Raw genomic sequence first — 23,446 nt, 5'->3', positions numbered from 1 at the left:
AACGTCACGGCACATTTGGAACTCGTCCAGGAGCAAAAACATCTGATGAAGTCCAATCCTGCATGATTCAGAACACGCGTGTGGAGGTTAAAGGTCAGATTTGTGCTTTTTTTTCCCTTCGTTCCCACATTGCACTGTAAAAAGCGGCAGCAAACACGCGACACACTGAAGCGTCTGGAGAACGACGGCTTCATGTAAACCTCAAACTTTAGAAACGTCTGAATAAAGTGTCGAAAGTTCTCCGAAAGTGTTTTCAAATTTAGCCTCTAATGCAAGAAAAAATATTAAAATTGAAACAAGATGAAATGTTTTGAATGTCGGGGAGACTGGGGTGGGCGGAGCCACCCAAAAACTGTACTGTTTATTTTATTATTTATTTTATTTATTTTATTTATTTATTTAAAGCAAATATCCATAAATCATGTCCAAATTTGTTTTAGTAAAAATCTAAATGTCGTTGTATTTAGAGCAGAACGTGTTGATCGTTTGTTCCGAGATACAATTTCTTTGCCAAAACTCGACACAAACGATGGACAAATGTGGACATAATGTACAGTTTTTACGTCTTTATTGAGCCGTATTGAGTTTGTTACGATCGGTTACAGTTAAATTAGATTATTTTGAGCCAGAAGACCGCTTTCATTAACGTAAACCTTAAAATCTAGAACGTTTTATTCAGGTTCGACAGAAAAAGTGTCTCGTCTTATCTCAGTCTCCCCTAAACTCTTGACATTTTATTTGTTATAATCGTTAAAATTATCATCATTATATATTTCACTTTGCAAAAATTCCTCCTCTGCATTGTGTCCAGAATCACCCTCGTCCTAAACCCAAGTGTCGCGCAAACATCGACAAATAGTGCAAATAAATGGCACTCGACACCAACGAGAAGATCTCCGTGGAGACAAAAGGTTACGCGGTGCTACTTCAGTGCGGGATAAACGTTGGGGTGGAGCCGGACAGACGTTGGGGTGGAGCCGGACAAACGTTGGGTGGAGCCGGACAAACGTTCGGGTGGAGCCGGACAGACGTTGGGGTGGAGGCTTCACATTCAGGACTTTGTCGGGATGTTTTGTGGCGTTGGTGCTCGTGAGTTCGCTCTCCGATTCAGACTTCTCTACATTCATGTGCTTTAGTCTCGGAAAATCTGGGTTTTGGGGTCGACTCCTCCTCTTTTAGCCTTTAAAACATCTCATTTGTCAGAAGGGGCGTGTCTAATGTTGGCCAGAAGGGGGCATGTCTAATGTTGGCCAGAAGGGTGCGTGTCTAATGTTGGCCAGAAGGGGCGTGTCTAATGTTGGCCAGAAGGGGCGTGTCTAATGTTGGCCAGAAGGGGGCGTGTTTAATGTTGGCCAGAAGGGGGCGTGTCTAATGTTGGCCAGAAGGGGGCATGTCTAATGTTGGCCAGAAGGGTGCGTGTCTAATGTTGGCCAGAAGGGGCGTGTCTAATGTTGGCCAGAAGGGGCGTGTCTAATGTTGGCCAGAAGGGGGCGTGTTTAATGTTGGCCAGAAGGGGGCGTGTCTAATGTTGGCCAGAAGGGGGCGTGTCTTGTGTTATAATGTTGGCCAGAAGGGGGCGTGTCTAATGTTGGCCAGAAGGGGGCGTGTCTTGTGTTGGCCAGAAGGGGGCGTGTCTTATGTTGGCCAGAAGGGTGCGTGTCTAATGTTGGCCAGAAGGGGCGTGTCTTATGTTGGCCAGAAGGGGCGTGTCTAATGTTGGCCAGAAGGGGGCGTGTCTTGTGTTGGCCAGAAGGGGGCGTGTCTTATGTTGGCCAGAAGGGGCGTGTCTAATGTTGGCCAGAAGGGGCGTGTCTAATGTTGGCCAGAAGGGGGCGTGTCTTGTGTTGGCCAGAAGGGGGCGTGTCTTATGTTGGCCAGAAGGGTGCGTGTCTAATGTTGGCCAGAAGGGGCGTGTCTAATGTGGGCCAGAAGGGGCGTGTCTAATGTGGGCCAGAAGGGGGCGTGTTTAATGTGGGCCAGAAGGGGGCGTGTCTAATGTTGGCCAGAAGGGGGCGTGTCTTGTGTTGGCCAGAAGGGGCGTGTCTAATGTTGGCCAGAGGGGGCGTGTCTTATGTTGGCCAGAAGGGGGCGTGTCTTATGTTGGCCAGAAGGGGCGTGTCTAATGTTGGTCACAAGGGGGCGTGTCTTATGTTGGCCAGAAAGGGCGTGTCTAATGTTGGTCACAAGGGGGCGTGTCTAATGTTGGTCACAAGGGGGCGTGTCTTATGTTGGCCAGAAGGGGCGTGTCTAATGTTGGCCAGAGGGGGCGTGTCTTATGTTGGCCAGAAGGGGGCGTGTCTAATGTTGGTCACAAGGGGGCGTGTCTAATGTTGGTCACAAGGGGGCGTGTCTTATGTTGGCCAGAAGGGGCGTGTCTTATGTTGGCCAGAAGGGGCTGTGTCTAATGTTGGCCAGAAGGGGGCGTGTCTTATGTTGGCCAGAAGGGGGCGTGTCTAATGTTGGCCAGAAGGGGCGTGTCTAATGTTGGCCAGAAGGGGCGTGTCTAATGTTGGCCAGAAGGGGCGTGTCTAATGTTGGCCAGAAGGGGGCGTGTCTAATGTTGGCCAGAAGGGGCGTGTCTAATGTTGGCCAGAAGGGGGCGTGTCTAATGTTGGCCAGAAGGGGCGTGTCTAATGTTGGCCAGAAGGGGCGTGTTTGGAGCTGGTGTCGGCGCGATATCAACGTTTCCGATTGTTGTGAGAAAGAAACGCCAAGATTTAAGGATTGTTCTCGGTCACTGAGACCAAACCCTTCAAATCTTTTATTTTCTAAAACACTTAACGAACTCAAACATTTTCACGATTATCATTTGTTGGTCCTTTTCCCGTCTTGCGCGAGCGTTGTGTGCGTTTTCCTGCTCCAGCAGCACGTAAGCGCGGCAGGTGAACGCGACGGGTGAACGCGGCGGGTGAGCACGGCGGGTGAACGCGGCGGGTGTCGTTTCCTGGTTTGGTGAATCATTTTCAACAATAATGAATAAAGGGGGAGAGCGTCCCAGGCGCAGCAGTGCAGAACATAAAGTGTTTTATTTGAGTTTAGGAACAGGAGGGTGATTTTGGACACTTATTCAGACAAAGACTCCGTTTCCCAGCATGCTTCAGTCTGTGTCGAACACCAGACCAATAAAAACAACAGTAATACTCTATCGTCAGCACATTTTTCCACTAGAGGAGCCAACCACACTTTAATAAAGCAAAAAAAGAAATGATAAAATGTAATATAAAAAGGGCAATTTTGTGCAATTTGTGGCGCTTCAAAGGCGCCGCGTACATTCAGTATCAAAACCGACAGTGTTTTCAGAGTTTAGGCACGATTTCCTTTTCAAATCGAAACCCGGACATTTCACGCTCGCCGGGAACGAGTCGTGCAACGGCAACAAAACAAAACCCTTCAAATGTGGAGCAGAGGCAGAAGAGTCTCCGCGCGTCGCCGGGGGCAACGGACGCCGATCACAGACGTGCCACGTGTAAAGATGGACAATCGTTCACACGTCGTAAGGTGCAAGAAACAACATTTTTGGCCACAGTGTTTTTTTGGGATTATTTAAAAAGAAAACAAAGGTGCCATTTGCAGCAGATTCAGTCGATCTGCGGGTGAAACGCAGCCAGAAGGTCCCGGGTTCGATTCCCAGATGTGACGTTCTGTGTGGAGTGTGTGACCGCCGTCGCCACGAGCAATGGAAGCTCCTGCTCGTGTTTCAAAGGAAGCCCAAGAACGGTCAGAGCAAAGATTATTTTAGAGGTTATTGAATGTAAAACGCAGGAGCCCACAGACTCTACTTCTTTTATCATCAGTTCGCTGCATTGTTTGAATTGAAATAATCATTGCAGCTATTTTGTATTTCCGACACGTGCAGCGTCCAGGTCCTCCAGACCCGGGTCCTGGCTCTGATCTGGTCCTAAGTCTCGTTTTATTTATTACAAGAGGAAAAATGGTCCAAGTTTTGGCTGAAAATACAATATTTCACAGCCAAATTCTTGGTCTGGGCTCCGATAAAACGATAAACGGTGCGAAATGAAAAGAAAAGGTTGAAATGGCAACAGCGAGACCGGTATTGCCCGTCACACTTGGCTCTGGTCCCGCCCCCCGTGGTCCTTCTTTATGTACAGGATTTAGACAAACTCAGTGAAAGCTTTAAAGAGGAAAACATCTGACGTTTTTGAGACTTTCTCCCCAAAAACATCGAAAGAAAAACGCCTCGTCCGACTTCTGACGACAAACCTGCCCCTTTCTGGCTCTTCGCGCTCAAAACAAAGAGCTGCCGTCGTTGGCTCCGCCCCCGAGCCCGTCCGATTGGCCGGCTCCGCCCGTGGCATCGGCCGCGGCGTCGAGCGAGGCGGGGTCGTTGCCCAGGGCGTTGGCGCCGTCCATCTTGGCCCCGTCGGCGAGGAAGGCGGAGTAGGCGGCGTCGGTGTCGGCCATCAGCAGCTTGAGCTTGGGGATCCAGGACTTCCGCACAACTCGGCGAGCGTTGGTGCACATGTCGGCCGCGATGGCGTTCATCTCGCTCTCTTTGAAGCTCGGGGCAAAGTTCTGGCAGTAAACTGGAGGGAGAACGGACCACGGCTTTAAAGTCACCTCTTAACCTCATCTCTTTAGACTTACGCCACGTTCTTTAGACTTACGCCACGTTCTTTAGACTTACACCGCGTTCTTTAAACTTACGCCACGTTCTTTAGACTTACACCGCGTTCTTTGCGCCGCGTTCTTTAGACCTACACCGTGTTCTTTAGACTTATACCGTGTTCTTTAGACTTACGCCGCGTTCTTTAGACTTAAATCACGTTCTTTACACTTACACCACGTTTTTTAGACTTACACCACGTTCTTTACACCGCGTTCTTTACGACACGTTCTTTAGAATTACGCCGCGTTCTTTAGATTTACACCACGTTCTTTAGACTTACACCGCGTTCTTTAGACTTACACCGCGTTCTTTAGATTTACACCACGTTCTTTAGACTTACACCGCGTTCTTTAGACTTACACCGCGTTCTTTAGACTTACACCGCGTTCTTTAGACTTAAATCACGTTCTTTAGACTTACGACACGTTCTTTAGACTTAGACCGCGTTCTTTAGACTTACACCACGTTCTTTAGACTTACGACACGTTCTTTAGACTTACACCGCGTTCTTTAGAATTACGCCGCGTTCTTTAGACTTACACCGCGTTCTTTAGACTTACACCGCGTTCTTTAGACTTAAATCACGTTCTTTAGACTTACGACACGTTCTTTAGACTTACACCGTGTTCTTTACGCCGCGTTCTTTATTTACGACACGTTCTTTAGACTTACGACACGTTCTTTAGACTTACACCGCGTTCTTTGCGCCGCGTTCTTTAGACCTACACCGTGTTCTTTAGACTTATACCGTGTTCTTTAGACTTACGCCGCGTTCTTTAGACTTACACCGCGTTCTTTAGACTTACACCGCGTTCTTTAGACTTACACCACGTTCTTTAGACTTACGACACGGTCTTTAGACTTACACCACGTTCTTTAGACTTACACCACGTTCTTTAGACTTACACCACGTTCTTTAGACTTACACCACGTTCTTTAGACTTACACCACGTTCTTTAGAATTACGCCGCGTTCTTTGCGCCGCGTTCTTTAGACCTACACCGTGTTCTTTAGACTTATACCGTGTTCTTTAGACTTACGCCGCGTTCTTTAGACTTACGACACGGTCTTTAGACTTACACCACGTTCTTTAGACTTACACCACGTTCTTTAGACTTACACCACGTTCTTTAGACTTACGACACGGTCTTTAGACTTACACCACGTTCTTTAGACTTACACCACGTTCTTTAGACTTACACCACGTTCTTTAGACTTACACCACGTTCTTTAGACTTACACCACGTTCTTTAGAATTACGCCGCGTTCTTTGCGCCGCGTTCTTTAGACCTACACCGTGTTCTTTAGACTTATACCGTGTTCTTTAGACTTACGCCGCGTTCTTTAGACTTAAATCACGTTCTTTACACTTACACCACGTTTTTTAGACTTACACCACGTTCTTTACACCGCGTTCTTTACGACACGTTCTTTAGAATTACGCCGCGTTCTTTAGATTTACACCGCGTTCTTTAGACTTACACCGCGTTCTTTAGACTTACACCGCGTTCTTTAGATTTACACCGCGTTCTTTAGACTTACGACACGTTCTTTAGACTTAAATCACGTTCTTTAGACTTACGACACGTTCTTTAGACTTACACCGCGTTCTTTACACCGCGTTCTTTAGACTTACACCACGTTCTTTAGACTTACACCGCGTTCTTTAGACTTAAATCACGTTCTTTAGACTTACGACACGTTCTTTAGACTTACACCGTGTTCTTTACGCCGCGTTCTTTAGACTTACGACACGTTCTTTAGACTTAAATCACGTTCTTTAGACTTACGACACGTTCTTTAGACTTACACCGTGTTCTTTAGACTTAAATCACGTTCTTTAGACTTACGACACGTTCTTTAGACTTACACCGTGTTCTTTAGACTTAAATCACGTTCTTTAGACTTACGACACGTTCTTTACACTTACACCGCGTTCTTTGCGCCGCGTTCTTTAGACCTACACGGTGTGTTCTTTAGACTTACGCCGCGTTCTTTAGACTTACGCCACGTTCTTTAGACTTAAATCACGTTCTTTAGACTTACGACACGTTCTTTAGACTTACACCGCGTTCTTTACACCGCGTTCTTTAGACTTACACCGCGTTCTTTAGACTTACACCGCGTTCTTTAGACTTAAATCACGTTCTTTAGACTTACGACACGTTCTTTAGACTTACACCGTGTTCTTTACGCCGCGTTCTTTAGACTTAAATCACGTTCTTTAGACTTACGACACGTTCTTTAGACTTACACCGTGTTCTTTAGACTTAAATCACGTTCTTTAGACTTACGACACGTTCTTTAGACTTACACCGTGTTCTTTAGACTTAAATCACGTTCTTTAGACTTACGACACGTTCTTTACACTTACACCGCGTTCTTTGCGCCGCGTTCTTTAGACCTACACGGTGTGTTCTTTAGACTTACGCTGCGTTCTTTAGACTTACGCCACGTTCTTTAGACTTAAATCACGTTCTTTAGACTTACACTTGACCGCGTGCAGGACTCTGTTGTCCAGTGGTTTGCGGCTTGGGTCGTTGGTGGACGAGCGGATCCCGGTGCCACAGCTGTTTGCCAAAGTGCTCCTGGACACAACATAACAGACGCATTACTTTGAAGGCCGGGGGTCTGAGGGTCCTCCCCTGGGAAATCTGGGGTATTTGGAAAGAATGGTACTTGAAAGAATGGTAGAATGGTTCTTTATGGTACGAAAGGTTTCAAACAGGCGAGTCCTCACCTGTCGAAGAAGGCGGCAAGAAGCCTCCGCAGCAGCACCTTGTGGCGAGTGCCAGCGCTGACATGACAGTTCATGAGCTGAGCTCTGGAGATGAACACGCTGGTGCCACTGACCAGCTCCAGCCTCTCCGCGGGGTCGCCCTCCTCGTACAGCCGCGGGTGGCACCTCTGTCCGATCTGAGACACCAGCTCCGGGGGCAAACAGGCCAGCTCCGAGCGAGGTCGGCCCCCTCGTGAGCCTCTGCCCTGGGCTGAGTCCGGGGGCAGGTCTGGGAGCGCCTCCATTCGCTCCGCCACTACTGAGAGACACAGACACCTATGGATCCACGGGACGAACACACTACACGCTCCATGATACACGCTCCATGATACACGCTCCATGCTACACCCTCAACGCTACATGCTCCATGCTACACGCTACACGAGTCTCTGCACGGGCCAAGGTACACAACTGATATTAGGGTATTATCTGTAGTATTATGAGCGTCCTCTGTAAATACTCTGTTGTACTTGTGTATCTTGTACCTCAGCGTCACTCCCTCTCTTTGTATTATAACGGAGCATGTGTTTATTTAGTTTATTTCACAGGGACAAAGAACACGAGCATTAATCAAAGAAAACTTTGTCCCAGACTTCAATACACACTTAATATATAGTACATTCATTTATTTATTTATTTCATACTATAACAATGCAAAGTATATACAAGTATAAAGATACTACAAATGTACTAATATTGACAATGTAAAAAAATAACAACGTTTTAAAGTATTTGCATAATTGTATCTGTTGTCACTTTGTTCCGTTCTGAGTTGAAAGAGAAGCTGATTGGCCGAGTGCAGTTTTTCTTGTTCGCTGCGTCTGTCCTTGAACTTTGACCTTGTTGTTCTGCTCGTCTGTTCAGACATTAAACCTTTTGAGGCTGGAGCGTGTTCAGCGTGTTCAGCGTGTTCAGTGTGTTTAGCGTGCTCAGCGTGTTTAGCGTGCTCAGCGTGTTTAGTGTGTTAAGTGTGTTCAGCGTGTTTAGCGTGTTCAGCGTGTCTAGCGTGTTTAGCGTGCTCAGCGTGTTTAGTGTGTTCAGTGTGTTCAGTGTGTTTAGCGTGTCTAGCGTGTCTAGCGTGTCTAGCGTCTCTTGCGTGTTCAGCGTGTCTAGCGTGTTTAGCATCCTCAGCGTGTTCAGCGTGTTTAGCGTGTTCAGCGTGTCTAGCGTGTCTTGCGTGTTCAGCGTGTTTAGCATGCTCAGCGTGTCTAGCGTGTCTAGCGTGTCTTGCGTGTTCAGCGTGTCTAGCGTGTTTAGCATGCTCAGCGTGTTCAGCGTGTTTAGCGTCTCTTGCGTGTTCAGCGTGTCTAGCATGCTCAGCGTGTTTAGCGTCTCTTGCGTGTTCAGCGTGCTCAGCGTGTTTAGCATGTCTAGCGTCTCTTGCGTGTTCAGCGTGTCTAGCGTGTTTAGCATCCTCAGCGTGTTCAGCGTGTTTAGCGTGTCTAGCATCTCTTGCGTGTTCAGCGTGTTTAGCGTGCTCAGCGTGCTCAGCGTGTTTAGCGTGCTCAGCGTGTTCAGCGTGTTCAGCGTGTCTAGCGTGTTTAGCGTGCTCAGCGTGTTCAGTGTGCTCAGCGTGTTTAGTGTGTTCAGTGTGTTCAGCGTGTTCAGCGTGTCTAGCGTCTCTTGCGTGTTCAGCGTGTCTAGCGTGTTTAGCATCCTCAGCGTGTTCAGCGTGTTTAGCGTGTTCAGCGTGTCTAGCGTGTCTAGCGTCTCTTGCGTGTTCAGCGTGCTCAGCGTGTCTAGCGTGTCTAGCGTCTTGCGTGTTCAGCGTGTCTAGCGTGTTTAGCATGCTCAGCGTGTTCAGCGTGTTTAGCGTGTCTAGCGTCTCTTGCGTGTTCAGCGTGCTCAGCGTGTTTAGCGTGTCTAGCGTCTCTTGCGTGTTCAGCGTGTTTAGCGCGCTCAGCGTGTTTAGCGTGTCTAGCGTCTCTTGCGTGTTCAGCGTGTCTAGCGTGTTTAGCATGCTCAGCGTGTTCAGCGTGTTTAGCGTGTCTAGCGTCTCTTGCGTGTTCAGCGTGCTCAGCGTGTTTAGCGTGTCTAGCGTCTCTTGCGTGTTCAGCGTGTCTAGCGTGTTTAGCATGCTCAGCGTGTTCAGCGTGTTTAGCGTGTTTAGCGTGTCTAGCGTCTATTGCGTGTTCAGCGTGTTTAGCGTGCTCAGCGTGTTCAGCGTGTCTAGCGTCTCTTGTGTGTTCAGCGTGTCTAGCGTGTTTAGCATGCTCAGCGTGTTCAGCGTGTTTAGCGTGTCTAGCGTCTCTTGCGTGTTCAGCGTGTTTAGCGTGCTCAGCGTGTTCAGCGTGTTTAGCGTGTCTAGCGTCTCTTGCGTGTTCAGCGTGTCTAGCGTGTTTAGCATGCTCAGCGTGTTTAGCGTGTCTAGCGTCTCTTGCGTGTTCAGCGTGTTTAGCGTGCTCAGCGTGTTCAGCGTGTTTAGCGTGTCTAGCGTCTCTTGCGTGTTCAGCGTGTCTAGCGTGTTTAGCATGTTCAGCGTGTTTAGCGTGTCTAGCGTCTCTTGCGTGTTCAGCGTGTTTAGCGTGCTCAGCGTGTTCAGCGTGTTCAGCGTGCTCAGTGTGTTCAGCTCGTACCTGCGGCGTTGGCGTTGAGCATGCTGTACATGTTGTACATGTTACAGATTTGACGGTACTGCTCCTCGCTGTCCTCCACTTCCTCCTCCTCCTCTTCTTCGTGGAAACTGTTGGGGGAGTCGCAGGACGGGCTGGCGTACAGGCTGAGCGTGCCGGGACTGGCGCCCTCTGGTGTCCCCGCGCTGCTACTGTTGTGGTTACTGTTGGTGGAGGAGGCGGCCGGCGCTCGCATAGAGCCTGGATCCTGGTTCGACGAGGAGAAACGTGCCGCCTTCCTGACTCCGCCCCCTCCACCGGATGCCCCACCCCCTCCTCCTGAAGCTCCGCCTCCTGCGTCACGGTTTGAGCCCTCCCACAGTCGCTTGGCCATGGGCGTGCACACCACAGAGTACAGCGAGCCCTCCTGCACACACCGGACACAATGACACTGAAGAACTGCAGGGGGCGCTCTGCTAAATGTATTTATCTTTACTCAATATGTAGTTTACAAATGAAAAGTGAGTTTTTGATCCAACTGTTACATTTATTTGAATTTATCCTAAATTGAAGTTGGTCACAAACTATTAGAAGAACGTGATGAACGAGTCCGACTGTTCATAATAATAATAATAATAATAACTTTTATTTATATAGCGCTTTTCAGTGACCCAAAGACGCTGGTTCATGGTCATGTTTACCATGAACAGATCTAAACCAGGACTAAACCAGGTCTAAACCAGGTCTAAACCAGGACTAAACCAGGTCTAAACCAGGACTAAACCAGGTCTAAACCAGGACTAAACCAGGTCTAAACCAGGACTAAACCAGGACTAAACCAGGTCTAAACCAGGACTAAACCAGGTCTAAACCAGGTCTAAACCAGGACTAAACCAGGTCTAAACCAGGTCTAAACCAGGTCTAAACCAGGACTAAACCAGGACTAAACCAGGTCTAAACCAGGTCTAAACCAGGACTAAACCAGGTCTAAACCAGGACTAAACCAGGTCTAAACCAGGACTAAACCAGGACTAAACCAGGTCTAAACCAGGTCTAAACCAGGACTAAACCAGGTCTAAACCAGGACTAAACCAGGACTAAACCAGGACTAAACCAGGTCTAAACCAGGTCTAAACCAGGACTAAACCAGGTCTAAACCAGGACTAAACCAGGTCTAAACCAGGACTAAACCAGGTCTAAACCAGGACTAAACCAGGACTAAACCAGGTCTAAACCAGGACTAAACCAGGTCTAAACCAGGTCTAAACCAGGACTAAACCAGGTCTAAACCAGGTCTAAACCAGGTCTAAACCAGGACTAAACCAGGACTAAACCAGGTCTAAACCAGGTCTAAACCAGGACTAAACCAGGTCTAAACCAGGACTAAACCAGGTCTAAACCAGGACTAAACCAGGACTAAACCAGGTCTAAACCAGGTCTAAACCAGGACTAAACCAGGACTAAACCAGGTCTAAACCAGGTCTAAACCAGGACTAAACCAGGACTAAACCAGGTCTAAACCAGGTCTAAACCAGGACTAAACCAGGACTAAACCAGGACTAAACCAGGTCTAAACCAGGTCTAAACCAGGACTAAACCAGGACTAAACCAGGTCTAAACCAGGTCTAAACCAGGACTAAACCAGGTCTAAACCAGGACTAAACCAGGACTAAACCAGGTCTAAACCAGGACTAAACCAGGACTAAACCAGGTCTAAACCAGGTCTAAACCAGGACTAAACCAGGTCTAAACCAGGTCTAAACCAGGACTAAACCAGGTCTAAACCAGGTCTAAACCAGGACTAAACCAGGTCTAAACCAGGTCTAAACCAGGACTAAACCAGGACTAAACCAGGTCTAAACCAGGTCTAAACCAGGTCTAAACCAGGACTAAACCAGGTCTAAACCAGGTCTAAACCAGGACTAAACCAGGTCTAAACCAGGTCTAAACCAGGACTAAACCAGGTCTAAACCAGGTCTGAACCAGGACTAAACCAGGACTAAACCAGAACTAAACCGGGACTAAACCGGGACTAAACTGGGACTAAACCAGGACTAAACCAGAACTAAACCAGGACTAAACCAGAACTAAACCAGAACTAAACCAGGTCTAAACCAGGTCTAAACCGGGACTAAACTGGGACTAAACCAGGTCTAAACCAGGTCTAAACCAGGACTAAACCAGGACTAAACCAGGCCATGACAAGCGAGTGATTGACAGCTGGTACCTGCGGCTGAGGAGTGGAAGCGCTCTGCTCCATCTTGACCTTTGACACCAGGGGGAGGGGCGTCTGGCAGGAGGTGGGTCTTCCTGCGACTGAGGCCATACCTCCTGTTCCACAGACTCCTCCCCCTGAGGTTTGAGTGACAGGACTCTGTGGCTCTGAGGGCGGGGCTTCCTCTGTGTGAAGACCCTGGGAGTCGCAGCTGGGAGACGACACCTGAAGAAGAGTTTCAGATTAGACTGTAACTCCTGCTCACAGCGTGTCCTAAAAGCTCCACGAAAAGCTTTCAACAAAATGCAGCAGCAAGATTACTAACAGGAACTAAAAGAAGAGAGCACATTACGCCGGTGCTGGAGTCTCTTCACTGGCTCCTGTCCAGTTAAGAATCACATTTAAACTCCTCCTCCTGACTTACAAAGCCACAAATGACATGGCCCCTCCCACCTCAAAGATGCTATAGAACCATCTCATCCAATCAGAGCTCTTCACTCTCAAAATGCTGTTCTTCTGGTGGTGCCAAGAGTCTCTAAAAGCACAGTAGGAGGTAGAGCTCCTGTGTTATGGAATCAGCTCTTGTCCATGTTAAAGAGGCCGACACAGTCTCTTCATTTAAGACCAGGCTTAAAACGTTCCTCTTTGAAATGACTTATGTTCAGGCCAGTGAGGAACAGAAATATGAAGCTACAGTTTCAGCTCCGCTGCCCTAGGAGCAACTCTGGGGGAAGTATGGCAGCTTGAGCTCTATCCTCTGATAAACACGACTTGTTCTATCAAACTATATTTACTATTACATTTCCGAACTGGTTCTCCTCCTGAAGAACCGGTTCTCCTCCTGAAGAACCGGTTCTCCTCCTGAAGAACCGGTTCTCCTCCTGAAGAACCGGTTCTCCTCCTGAGTGGCTCCAGCTCCTCTGTCTCTCTCTCGTCATGTCAGAGTCAGATCCTTCATGTGGAAGGAGGAGCTAAGGACAGAGGACTCTGGGACATTTGTCTCAGGACAGAGGACCCTGGGACATTTGTCTCAGGACAGAGGACTCTGGGACAATTGTCTAAGGACAGAGGACCCTGGGACATTTGTCTCAGGACAGAGGACTCTGGGACAATTGTCTAAGGACAGAGGACCCTGGGACATTTGTCTCAGGACAGAGGACTCTGGGAAATTTTTCTCAGGACAGAGGACTCTGGGACAATTGTCTAAGGACAGAGGACTCTGGGACAATTGTCTAAGGACAGAGGACTCTGGGACATTTGTCTAAGGACAGAGGACTCTGGGACATTTGTCTCAGGACAGAGGACTCTGGGACATTTTTCTCAGGACAGAGGACTCTGGGACAATTGTCTAAGGACAAAGGACTCTGGGACATTTGTCTCAGGACAGAGGACCCTGGGACATTTGTCTCAGGACAGAGGACTCTGGGACAATTGTCTAAGGACAGAGGACTCTGGGACATTTTTCTCAGGACAGAGGACTCTGGGACAATTGTCTAAGGACAGAGGACCCTGGGACAATTGTCTAAGGACAGAGGACTCTGGGACATTTTTCTCAGGACAGAGGACTCTGGGACAATTGTCTAAGGACAGAGGACCCTGGGACATTTTTCTCAGGACAGAGGACTCTGGGACAATTGTCTAAGGACAGAGGACCCTGGGACATTTGTCTCAGGACAGAGGACTCTGGGACATTTTTCTCAGGACAGAGGACTCTGGGACAATTGTCTAAGGACAGAGGACTCTGGGACATTTGTCTAAGGACAGAGGACTCTGGGACATTTGTCTAAGGACAGAGGACTCTGGGACATTTGTCTCAGGACAAAGGACCCTGGGACATTTGTCTCAGGACAGAGGACCCTGGGACATTTGTCTCAGGACAGAGGACTCTGGGACAATTGTCTAAGGACAAAGGACTCTGGGACATTTGTCTCAGGACAGAGGACCCTGGGACATTTGTCTCAGGACAGAGGACTCTGGGACATTTGTCTAAGGACAGAGGACTCTGGGACATTTGTCTAAGGACAGAGGACTCTGGGACATTTGTCTCAGGACAAAGGACCCTGGGACATTTGTCTCAGGACAGAGGACCCTGGGACATTTGTCTCAGGACAGAGGACTCTGGGACATTTTTCTCAGGACAGAGGACTCTGGGACAATTGTCTAAGGACAAAGGACTCTGGGACATTTGTCTCAGGACAGAGGACCCTGGGACATTTGTCTCAGGACAGAGGACTCTGGGACAATTGTCTAAGGACAGAGGACTCTGGGACATTTTTCTCAGGACAGAGGACTCTGGGACAATTGTCTAAGGACAGAGGACCCTGGGACAATTGTCTAAGGACAGAGGACTCTGGGACATTTTTCTCAGGACAGAGGACTCTGGGACAATTGTCTAAGGACAGAGGACCCTGGGACATTTTTCTCAGGACAGAGGACTCTGGGACAATTGTCTAAGGACAGAGGACCCTGGGACAATTGTCTAAGGACAGAGGACTCTGGGACATTTTTCTCAGGACAGAGGACTCTGGGACAATTGTCTAAGGACAGAGGACCCTGGGACATTTTTCTCAGGACAGAGGACTCTGGGACAATTGTCTAAGGACAGAGGACCCTGGGACATTTGTCTCAGGACAGAGGACTCTGGGACATTTTTCTCAGGACAGAGGACTCTGGGACAATTGTCTAAGGACAGAGGACTCTGGGACATTTGTCTAAGGACAGAGGACTCTGGGACATTTGTCTAAGGACAGAGGACTCTGGGACATTTGTCTCAGGACAAAGGACCCTGGGACATTTGTCTCAGGACAGAGGACTCTGGGACATTTTTCTCAGGACAGAGGACTCTGGGACAATTGTCTAAGGACAGAGGACCCTGGGACATTTTTCTCAGGACAGAGGACTCTGGGACAATTGTCTAAGGACAGAGGACCCTGGGACATTTGTCTCAGGACAGAGGACCCTGGGACATTTGTCTCAGGACAGAGGACTCTGGGACATTTGTCTCAGGACAGAGGACCCTGGGACATTTGTCTCAGGACAGAGGACCCTGGGACATTTGTCTCAGGACAGAGGACTCTGGGACATTTTTCTCAGGACAGAGGACTCTGGGACAATTGTCTAAGGACAGAGGACTCTGGGACATTTGTCTAAGGACAGAGGACTCTGGGACATTTGTCTAAGGACAGAGGACTCTGGGACATTTGTCTCAGGACAAAGGACCCTGGGACATTTGTCTCAGGACAGAGGACTCTGGGACATTTTTCTCAGGACAGAGGACTCTGGGACAATTGTCTAAGGACAGAGGACCCTGGGACATTTGTCTCAGGACAGAGGACTCTGGGACAATTGTCTAAGGACAAAGGACTCTGGGACATTTGTCTCAGGACAGAGGACCCTGGGACATTTGTCTCAGGACAGAGGACTCTGGGACAATTGTCTAAGGACAGAGGACTCTGGGACATTTTTCTCAGGACAGAGGACTCTGGGACAATTGTCTAAGGACAGAGGACCCTGGGACAATTGTCTAAGGACAGAGGACTCTGGGACATTTTTCTCAGGACAGAGGACTCTGGGACAATTGTCTAAGGACAGAGGACCCTGGGACATTTTTCTCAGGACAGAGGACTCTGGGACAATTGTCTAAGGACAGAGGACCCTGGGACATTTGTCTCAGGACAGAGGACCCTGGGACATTTGTCTCAGGACAGAGGACTCTGGGACATTTGTCTCAGGACAGAGGACCCTGGGACATTTGTCTCAGGACAGAGGACCCTGGGACATTTGTCTCAGGACAGAGGACTCTGGGACATTGCCACGTCCCTAAGAACATTGTTTAATTTGTTTTTCACTGTTGTGATTTTGGCCGTTCCAGAATGGAATGTTCTGGAGGCTCGAGCTCCAGAAGAGCCGGTCGAGACGTGGCTCCATCTGAAGCATCTGCGTCAGGTGATTTCTACAAACGTTTGGATCTTATTAATATGCAAATTAATGCAGCATCAGTCTGCAACTGATACAGGTCTGAACCAGGTCTGAACCAGGACTAAACCAGGTCTAAACCAGGTCTGAACCAGGTCTAAACCAGGTCTAAACCAGGTCTGAACCAGGTCTAAACCAGGTCTAAACCAGGTCTAAACCAGGTCTAAACCAAGTCTAAACCAGGTCTGAACCAGGACTAAACCAGGTCTAAACCAGGTCTGAACCAGGTCTAAACCAGGTCTAAACCAGGTCTGAACCAGGTCTAAACCAGGTCTAAACCAGGTCTAAACCAGGTCTAAACCAAGTCTAAACCAGGTCTAAACCAGGTCTGAACCAGGTCTGAACCAGGACTAAACCAGGTCTAAACCAGGTCTGAACCAGGTCTAAACCAGGTCTAAACCAGGTCTAAACCAGGTCTAAACCAGGTCTAAACCAGGTCTGAACCAGGTCTAAACCAGGTCTAAACCAGGTCTGAACCAGGTCTAAACCAGGTCTAAACCAGGTCTAAACCAGGTCTAAACCAGGTCTAAACCAGGTCTAAACCAGGTCTGAACCAGGTCTGAACCAGGTCTAAACCAGGTCTGAACCAGGTCTGAACCAGGTCTGAACCAGGTCTGAACCAGGTCTAAACCAGGTCTAAACCAGGTCTAAACCAGGTCTGAACCAGGTCTGAACCAGGTCTGAACCAGGTCTGAACCAGGTCTAAACCAGGTCTAAACCAGGTCTGAACCAGGTCTGAACCAGGTCTGAACCAGGTCTAAACCAGGTCTAAACCAGGTCTGAACCAGGTCTAAACCAGGTCTGAACCAGGTCTGAACCAGGTCTGAACCAGGTCTCTCTAAATGTCCTCCTGGTGGGACATAAATAGGAGGCGGGCTCAAACCTTTAGGCCATATTTTAATTTGATGAGGAAATTAGGGCTTATTTAAAATGTCACCGCCTTAAGTGAACCGCAGTGGCCGTTAGAGCGATCCAAAGTGGACCCCCAGAGGTTCTAGCCCCCAAAGCGGTCGGGCTCTCTTGGAATTAAGCTCAGGGGGAGGAGCTCCACAGCACAGCCAGGTGATTGGACGAGAGAGAACGCAGAGTCAGGCCAAAACAAGAGGCAAAGAGCAGAGAAACACAAAAGAATCAAACGTCTCCAAACTCTGACTTGACCTCTTGCTAAAGCGCCGCGTTTCCTCTGACGCTAAAATATACGTCGAGCCTTAGCAACACAAAGCTAGCGAAGCACGTTAGCAACAGCTGTTTCCTGTTTATGGCTTTGTCAAGAGCCACAATCTGATGTTTCCAGGTCATAATGCGTCTAATTAGCATTAGCCTGACATAAAGAGAGGTTCAAACGCGGTGTCGAGGCTTTAGCCACGCCCCTCACATGCAGAGAAGTCAAAGAAATGAGGCAAAACTGTTCCTGTGCACGCTCGTTTTAGCCACGCCCATCACACACACTAGCTTTAGCCACGCCCCTCACACAAACACTAGCTTTAGCCACGCTCCTCGCACACACTAGCTTTAGCCACGCCCCTCACACACACTAGCTTTAGCCACGCCCCTCACACACACTAGCTTTAGCCACGCCCCTCACACACACTAGCTTTAGCCACGCCCCTCACACACACTAGCTTTAGCCACGCCCCTCACACACACTAGCTTTAGCCACGCCCCTCACACACACTAGCTTTAGCCACGCCCCTCACACACACTAGCTTTAGCCACGCCCCTCACACACACTAGCTTTAGCCACGCCCCTCACACACACTAGCTTTAGCCACGCCCCTCACACACACTAGCTTTAGCCACGCCCCTCACACACACTAGCTTTAGCCACGCCCCTCACACACACTAGCTTTAGCCACGCCCCTCACACACACTAGCTTTAGCCACGCCCCTCACACACACACTGGAATTACTAAACAACTTTTAGTGAATCGCATGTTTTTGTTTCTTTTAAACATATTTTTGTCCTTGTTGCTTTAAGTTGTGTTTTTGTGGCATTTTTGTTACGTTTAGCAACGTTAGAGACTCGTGCAATATTTAAATTGTTAAAATAAAGCGTTTTACTGACGTGACCTGCCTCTGGGATCTGTGAACTCAGCGTCAGTTCGGTGAAATCTAGTGTAAAATCGATGTTCCGATTTACCGCAAACGCAACGTCGGGCGATATGAAGCTAACCGAGCCCCAAAAGCTCCAGGACGAGCCAGTCTGGGACCAAAGCCGGTCCTAACGAGCTTCAGACCCACGTCTCAGTTCAGTGCTGACCGCAGACTGACCCCAGACTGACTCCAGACTGACCCCAGACTGACCCCAGACTGACTCCAGACTGACTCCAGACTGACCACAGACTGACCCCAGACTGACCCCAGACTGACTCCAGACTGACCCCAGACTGACCCCAGACTGACTCCAGACTGACTCCAGACTGACCACAGACTGACTCCAGACTGACCACAGACTGACCCCAGACTGACCGCAGACTGACTGCAGACTGACCGCAGACTGACTGCAGACTGACCCCAGACTGACCACAGACTGACTGCAGACTGACCCCAGACTGACTGCAGACTGACCCCAGACTGACCACAGACTGACTCCAGACTGACTCCAGACTGACCACAGACTGACCCCAGACTGACCGCAGACTGACCGCAGACTGACCCCAGACTGACCGCAGACTGACTGCAGACTGACCCCAGACTGACTGCAGACTGACCCCAGACTGACCACAGACTGACCCCAGACTGACCGCAGACTGACTGCAGACTGACCCCAGACTGACCCCAGACTGACTGCAGACTGACCCCAGACTGACCGCAGACTGACCCCAGACTGACCGCAGACTGACCCCAGACTGACCGCAGACTGACTGCAGACTGACCCCAGACTGACCACAGACTGACCCCAGACTGACCGCAGACTGACCGCAGACTGACCGCAGACTGACCGCAGACTGACCCCAGACTGACCCCAGACTGACCCCAGACTGACCCCAGACTGACCGCAGACTGACCCCAGACTGACCGCAGACTGACCCCAGACTGACCACAGACTGACCCCAGACTGACCGCAGACTGACCCCAGACTGACCACAGACTGACCCCAGACTGACCGCAGACTGACCCCAGACTGACCGCAGACTGACCCCAGACTGACCGCAGACTGACTGCAGACTGACCGCAGACTGACCCCAGACTGACCCCATGTTTTTAAGACTTGGGAAAACACGCAAGCCCCGACCAGGAAAACCCCACCCGTCTGTGCCAAATAGACCGATAGCGACACGAGAGGACAGAAAAGTGGCCGGACTCACCTTGAGGAAGAACTCGGTTCCCTTCTCCATGATCTGCTGGATCTGGAGGAACCCCGCGGTGTACATGAGGAGGAACTGGTCCCCCACGGTCATGCTGAGGCGCCCCGTGTAGCAGAAGGACAGGATCTGCTGGAAGCTCTGCGGCTGAACAGCAGGAGGCAGCTCCACCACCGAGCTCTTCCCGCCGCAGTTGAACAGGTCCCGGAAGTACAAGGAGCTGGCAGCGAGGACCGCCCGGTGGGCCTGGGGGACACGGGGGAACACGGGGGATCAAGGGGAACACGGGGGAACACGGGGGATCAGGGGGAACATGGGGGAACACGGGGGATCAGGGGGAACATGGGGGAACACGGGGGATCAGGGGGAACACGGGGGATCAGGGGGAACATGGGGGATCAGGGGGAACACGGGGGATCAGGGGGAACACGGAGGAGACAGCGGAACACGGGGGATCAGGGGGAACACGGGGGACACGGGGAACACGGGGATCAGGGGGAACACGGGGGATCAGGGGGAACACGGGGGATCAGGGGGAACACGGGGGATCAGGGGGAACACGGAGGACACGGCGGAACACGGGGGATCAGGGGGAACACGGGGGATCAGTGGGACACGGGGGATCAGGGGGGACAGGGGGAACACGGGGAAGACGGAGGACAGGGGGAACACGGGGAAGACAGGGGGATCAGGGTGATACGGGGGATCAGGGGGAACACGTTTAAATATGTCGCTTTCATTTTCAAACGGGAAAAAGACTGAATTACATGAGTGTGTCTTACTAAAACTTCCTTCAGTCACTTTTTACTTACTTGATGGATAATATATTCATGAAATGTTATATTGTTATGCACATTTGGAGTCGCGTTTCGCTTCATTCACTTTGTTTCAATCATCTCTAAATCTGTGCTGTCGGAGCAAGCTAGCTTTTGTTTATTTTGTCATTGTATTTCCCTCTGCTGCCAGTAGATGGAGCGCTGACAAAAGACTCTTGATGAGGGTTTCTCTCAGTGACTCCACAATCCTGGTCTTACCTGATAAAACACTTGGAAGAAGCTCATTATCGTTGTGATTAATAAAGTTGCAATAAAGCAGTGATCGTCAGGAAGAACTTAATAAAATCAATAAACACGACATCTCTTCATTTCTCTTCTTTCGGTGAGAACAGGCTTTTTAGAGCCTGGATCGACACAAAAGACACTGACGTTCTGGTTCACAACAGGCGGTTCATCTTCGTCTAAAAGCCACAAATCGTTTGACGTGAGATGAATATTTGAACAGAAGAAACGATTGTTTGATAAAAAATAAATGGTCTAAGCTTTAACCTCCCCTCAGTTTACAACAGCCTCATAAAACCTCAGCAAGAATCAAACCAGACAAATGAGGAGGCCGGACCTCAACAGGCCTCAACGACCGAAGCTGTAAGAGTGAAACTGTCAGACCTGGAAACAAGGACAGGCCAATGTCGGTGTAATCCCTCATTCGTCCAGGCGTGTTCCATAGTAGAAAAAAGCTTCAGTTGTTTCATCTGGACTCAGTTTGAAAAAATAGACGTTTCGACTCTCATCCAAGAGTCATTGTCAATAACAGAATTTCACAATGTGAACTGTTGGACATCTGTCTGAACACCACTTACTTTCAATTCCGGGGACAATTTTACAGACAGATTCATGGCTGTGCCATGGGCTCGCCCGTCTCTCCCATAGTGGCCAACCTGTACATGGAGCACTTTGAGAAGAAGGCACTGGCCTCATTCTCAGGCATAGCCCCAAAACTGTGGCTCCGCTATGTCGATGATACTTTTGTAACAATCAAGAAACAAGAGGTGGAAACCTTCTCTGATCACATCAATGCTGTGGACCCACATATTAGGTTTACAAGAGAAGACGCTAAGGAGAATCGCTTGGCCTTTCTTGATTGTTCCACGATCAGAGGAGAGGACGGGAAACTCCAAATAGAAGTATATAGGAAACCTACACACACGGACCAGTATCTGCTCTTTGGTTCCAACCACCCACTACAGCACAAGCTGGGTGTGATCAGAACCTTACAACACAGAGCTCAAGGTGTGCCCACCAGCTCAGAGGGCAAGAAGAAAGAGGAAAAACATGTCCGAAATGCCCTCTCAGCCTGTGGTTACCCCGCTTGGGCTCTCAACAGAGTGAAGAGAACCAAGAAGCAGGACAAAAGGGAAACTGAACAGAGAAGGAAGGGTGTTTCTATCCCTTATGTGTCTGGCCTGTCGGAAAAACTGCAGAGAATTTTTAGACAACACGAAGTCCCTGTTTATTTTAAACCAGGAAACACTTTAAGACAAAAACTGGTTCACCCAAAGGACAAGTTGCCGACTCAAAAACAGAGCAATGTAGTTTATTCGATCCAATGCAGTGAAGAAAGTTGTAAAGAACGTTACATAGGTGAGACGAAACAGCCTCTACACAAGAGGCTCTATCAGCACAGAAGAAATACAAGTTCAGGACCACAGAGTGCCGTGCATCTCCATCTTGAAGCCTCTAATCACTCGTTTGAAGACGGTGAGGTGAAGGTTTTAAGCAGGGAGAAAAGATGGTTTGAATGAGGAGTCAAGGAAGCTATTTTTGTTAAAAAAGAAAGACCTTCTTTAAACAGAAATGGAGGGCTAAGGTTTAATCTTCCTGTTATTTATAATGGGATTCTGAACCCCTGGAAAGGTAGAGGACATTCAGATGCTAATCAGGTACTCAGGGTGGTTGAGCCAGGGTCTCACAAAGACAAAGAGGATTCTAATAGCCCATTAAGATTCTGAATAGGCTCGGTAGATACAAGGGGGAGTTTCTGTTGAAACAAACAACTCTTTCTACTTCAGGAAGGCTCCTCCCAATGGGCGGGTCTTACCACAGAACAGTATTAATATCGGAGTTCTCGACCTAAATTCTGTTATTGACAATGACTCTTGGATGAGAGTCGAAACGTCTATTTTTGCAAAGTGAGTCCAGATGACTACAACTGAAGCTTTTTCTACTAAGGACAGGCCAAGTTTCAGTTATAACTCCTCCCCTTTGGACTGGACCAATCAGAGCTCAGGAGAGAATTGTTTCCAACAGATGAAACCTGTTCTACCATGCAACAGGCTTTTTACTGTAAGTGTCATGAAGCCTTTGTTTTATTGGCCACATTATGTTTCAATGTACGGTGAGTGACTTCTGACCTTGAAGGCGTGGCCCTTCACCAGCACCGACACGTCGCAGTAGAGGCCCTGCAGCCGCTGCTCGTTCAGACACTCAAGAACGTTATTCCCAAAGTTTGGAATCGCCATCTGCAGCGTCTGAGCCATACCGCCCGAACCAGAGCACCAGGGTCTGCGAAAGGAGAGACAACAAGCACGTCAGCCAGGCCGGGAGTCGAACCCAAAACCCCCGGAGTACCAGGGTCTGCGAAAGGAGAGACAACAAGCACGTCAGCCAGGCCGGGAGTCGAACCCAAAACCCCCGGAGTACCAGGGTCTGCGAAAGGAGAAACAAGCACGTCAGCCAGGCCGGGAGTCAAACCCAAAACCCCCGGAGTACCAGGGTCTGCGAAAGGAGAGACAACAAGCACGTCAGCCAGGCCGGGAGTCGAACCCAAAACCCCCGGAGTACCAGGGTCTGCGAAAGGAGAAACAAGCACGTCAGCCAGGCCGGGAGTCGAACCCAAAACCCCCTTTGACAGGCAGGAAAACCACTCTGCCACAAACAGGCTAAACATTAGAGAAGCAGGTTTTTCGGACCGTTTCAGACGCATTTCTTGTCCGATTTCCGTCATTCAAGGTTCTTTTTGTAGATCTTTCCCGTGTGATTTTTGTTGTTGCTTTAAGTGTTCCTCGGTCTTTATCTTTTAGGTGGTGGTTACTTCGGTACTGCGTGTCTACTTCTAGTACTTCTTTGTAGTTCTAGAACGTCCAGTACTTGTAGTGTTTTCGTCACGTAACGATCATGGAAACTGTCCAGAACTAGAACTACTTTGATCAAAGCAGAA

The 23,446-nt window shown here is 49.1% G+C and overlaps 1 protein-coding gene across 2 annotated transcripts; it reads right to left on the bottom strand.

The window, feature by feature from the left end:
• Positions 1–4,230: 4,230 nt before the first annotated feature.
• On the bottom strand, positions 4,231–22,794 carry nacc1b (nucleus accumbens associated 1, BEN and BTB (POZ) domain containing b). 2 transcript variants are annotated; one of them, XM_072463797.1, is made up of 7 exons: positions 22,641–22,794; positions 19,457–19,699; positions 12,186–12,398; positions 9,983–10,385; positions 7,368–7,665; positions 7,118–7,215; positions 4,231–4,544 (listed from the first exon to the last, which is right to left on the bottom strand). In XM_072463797.1, the coding sequence occupies exons 1-7, from the start codon at positions 22,764–22,766 to the stop codon at positions 4,246–4,248; spliced, it is 1,680 nt and encodes a 559-aa protein (XP_072319898.1). In that variant the 5' UTR covers positions 22,767–22,794; the 3' UTR covers positions 4,231–4,245. The 2 variants fall into 2 exon arrangements, with proteins under 2 accessions (XP_072319898.1, XP_072319899.1); XM_072463798.1 differs by having other exon boundaries at positions 7,368–7,662.
• Positions 22,795–23,446: the final 652 nt, after the last annotated feature.

The sequence above is a fragment of the Eucyclogobius newberryi genome, unplaced genomic scaffold (genome assembly GCF_026437365.1).
Source record: "Eucyclogobius newberryi isolate DKJ021-1_F unplaced genomic scaffold, fEucNew1.0.hap1 SCAF_4, whole genome shotgun sequence".
NCBI classification, from domain to species: domain Eukaryota; kingdom Metazoa; phylum Chordata; class Actinopteri; order Gobiiformes; family Gobiidae; genus Eucyclogobius; species Eucyclogobius newberryi.
Note: the sequence above shows the minus strand (reverse complement) of the source record. Positions and strands in the feature narration are given on the sequence as shown.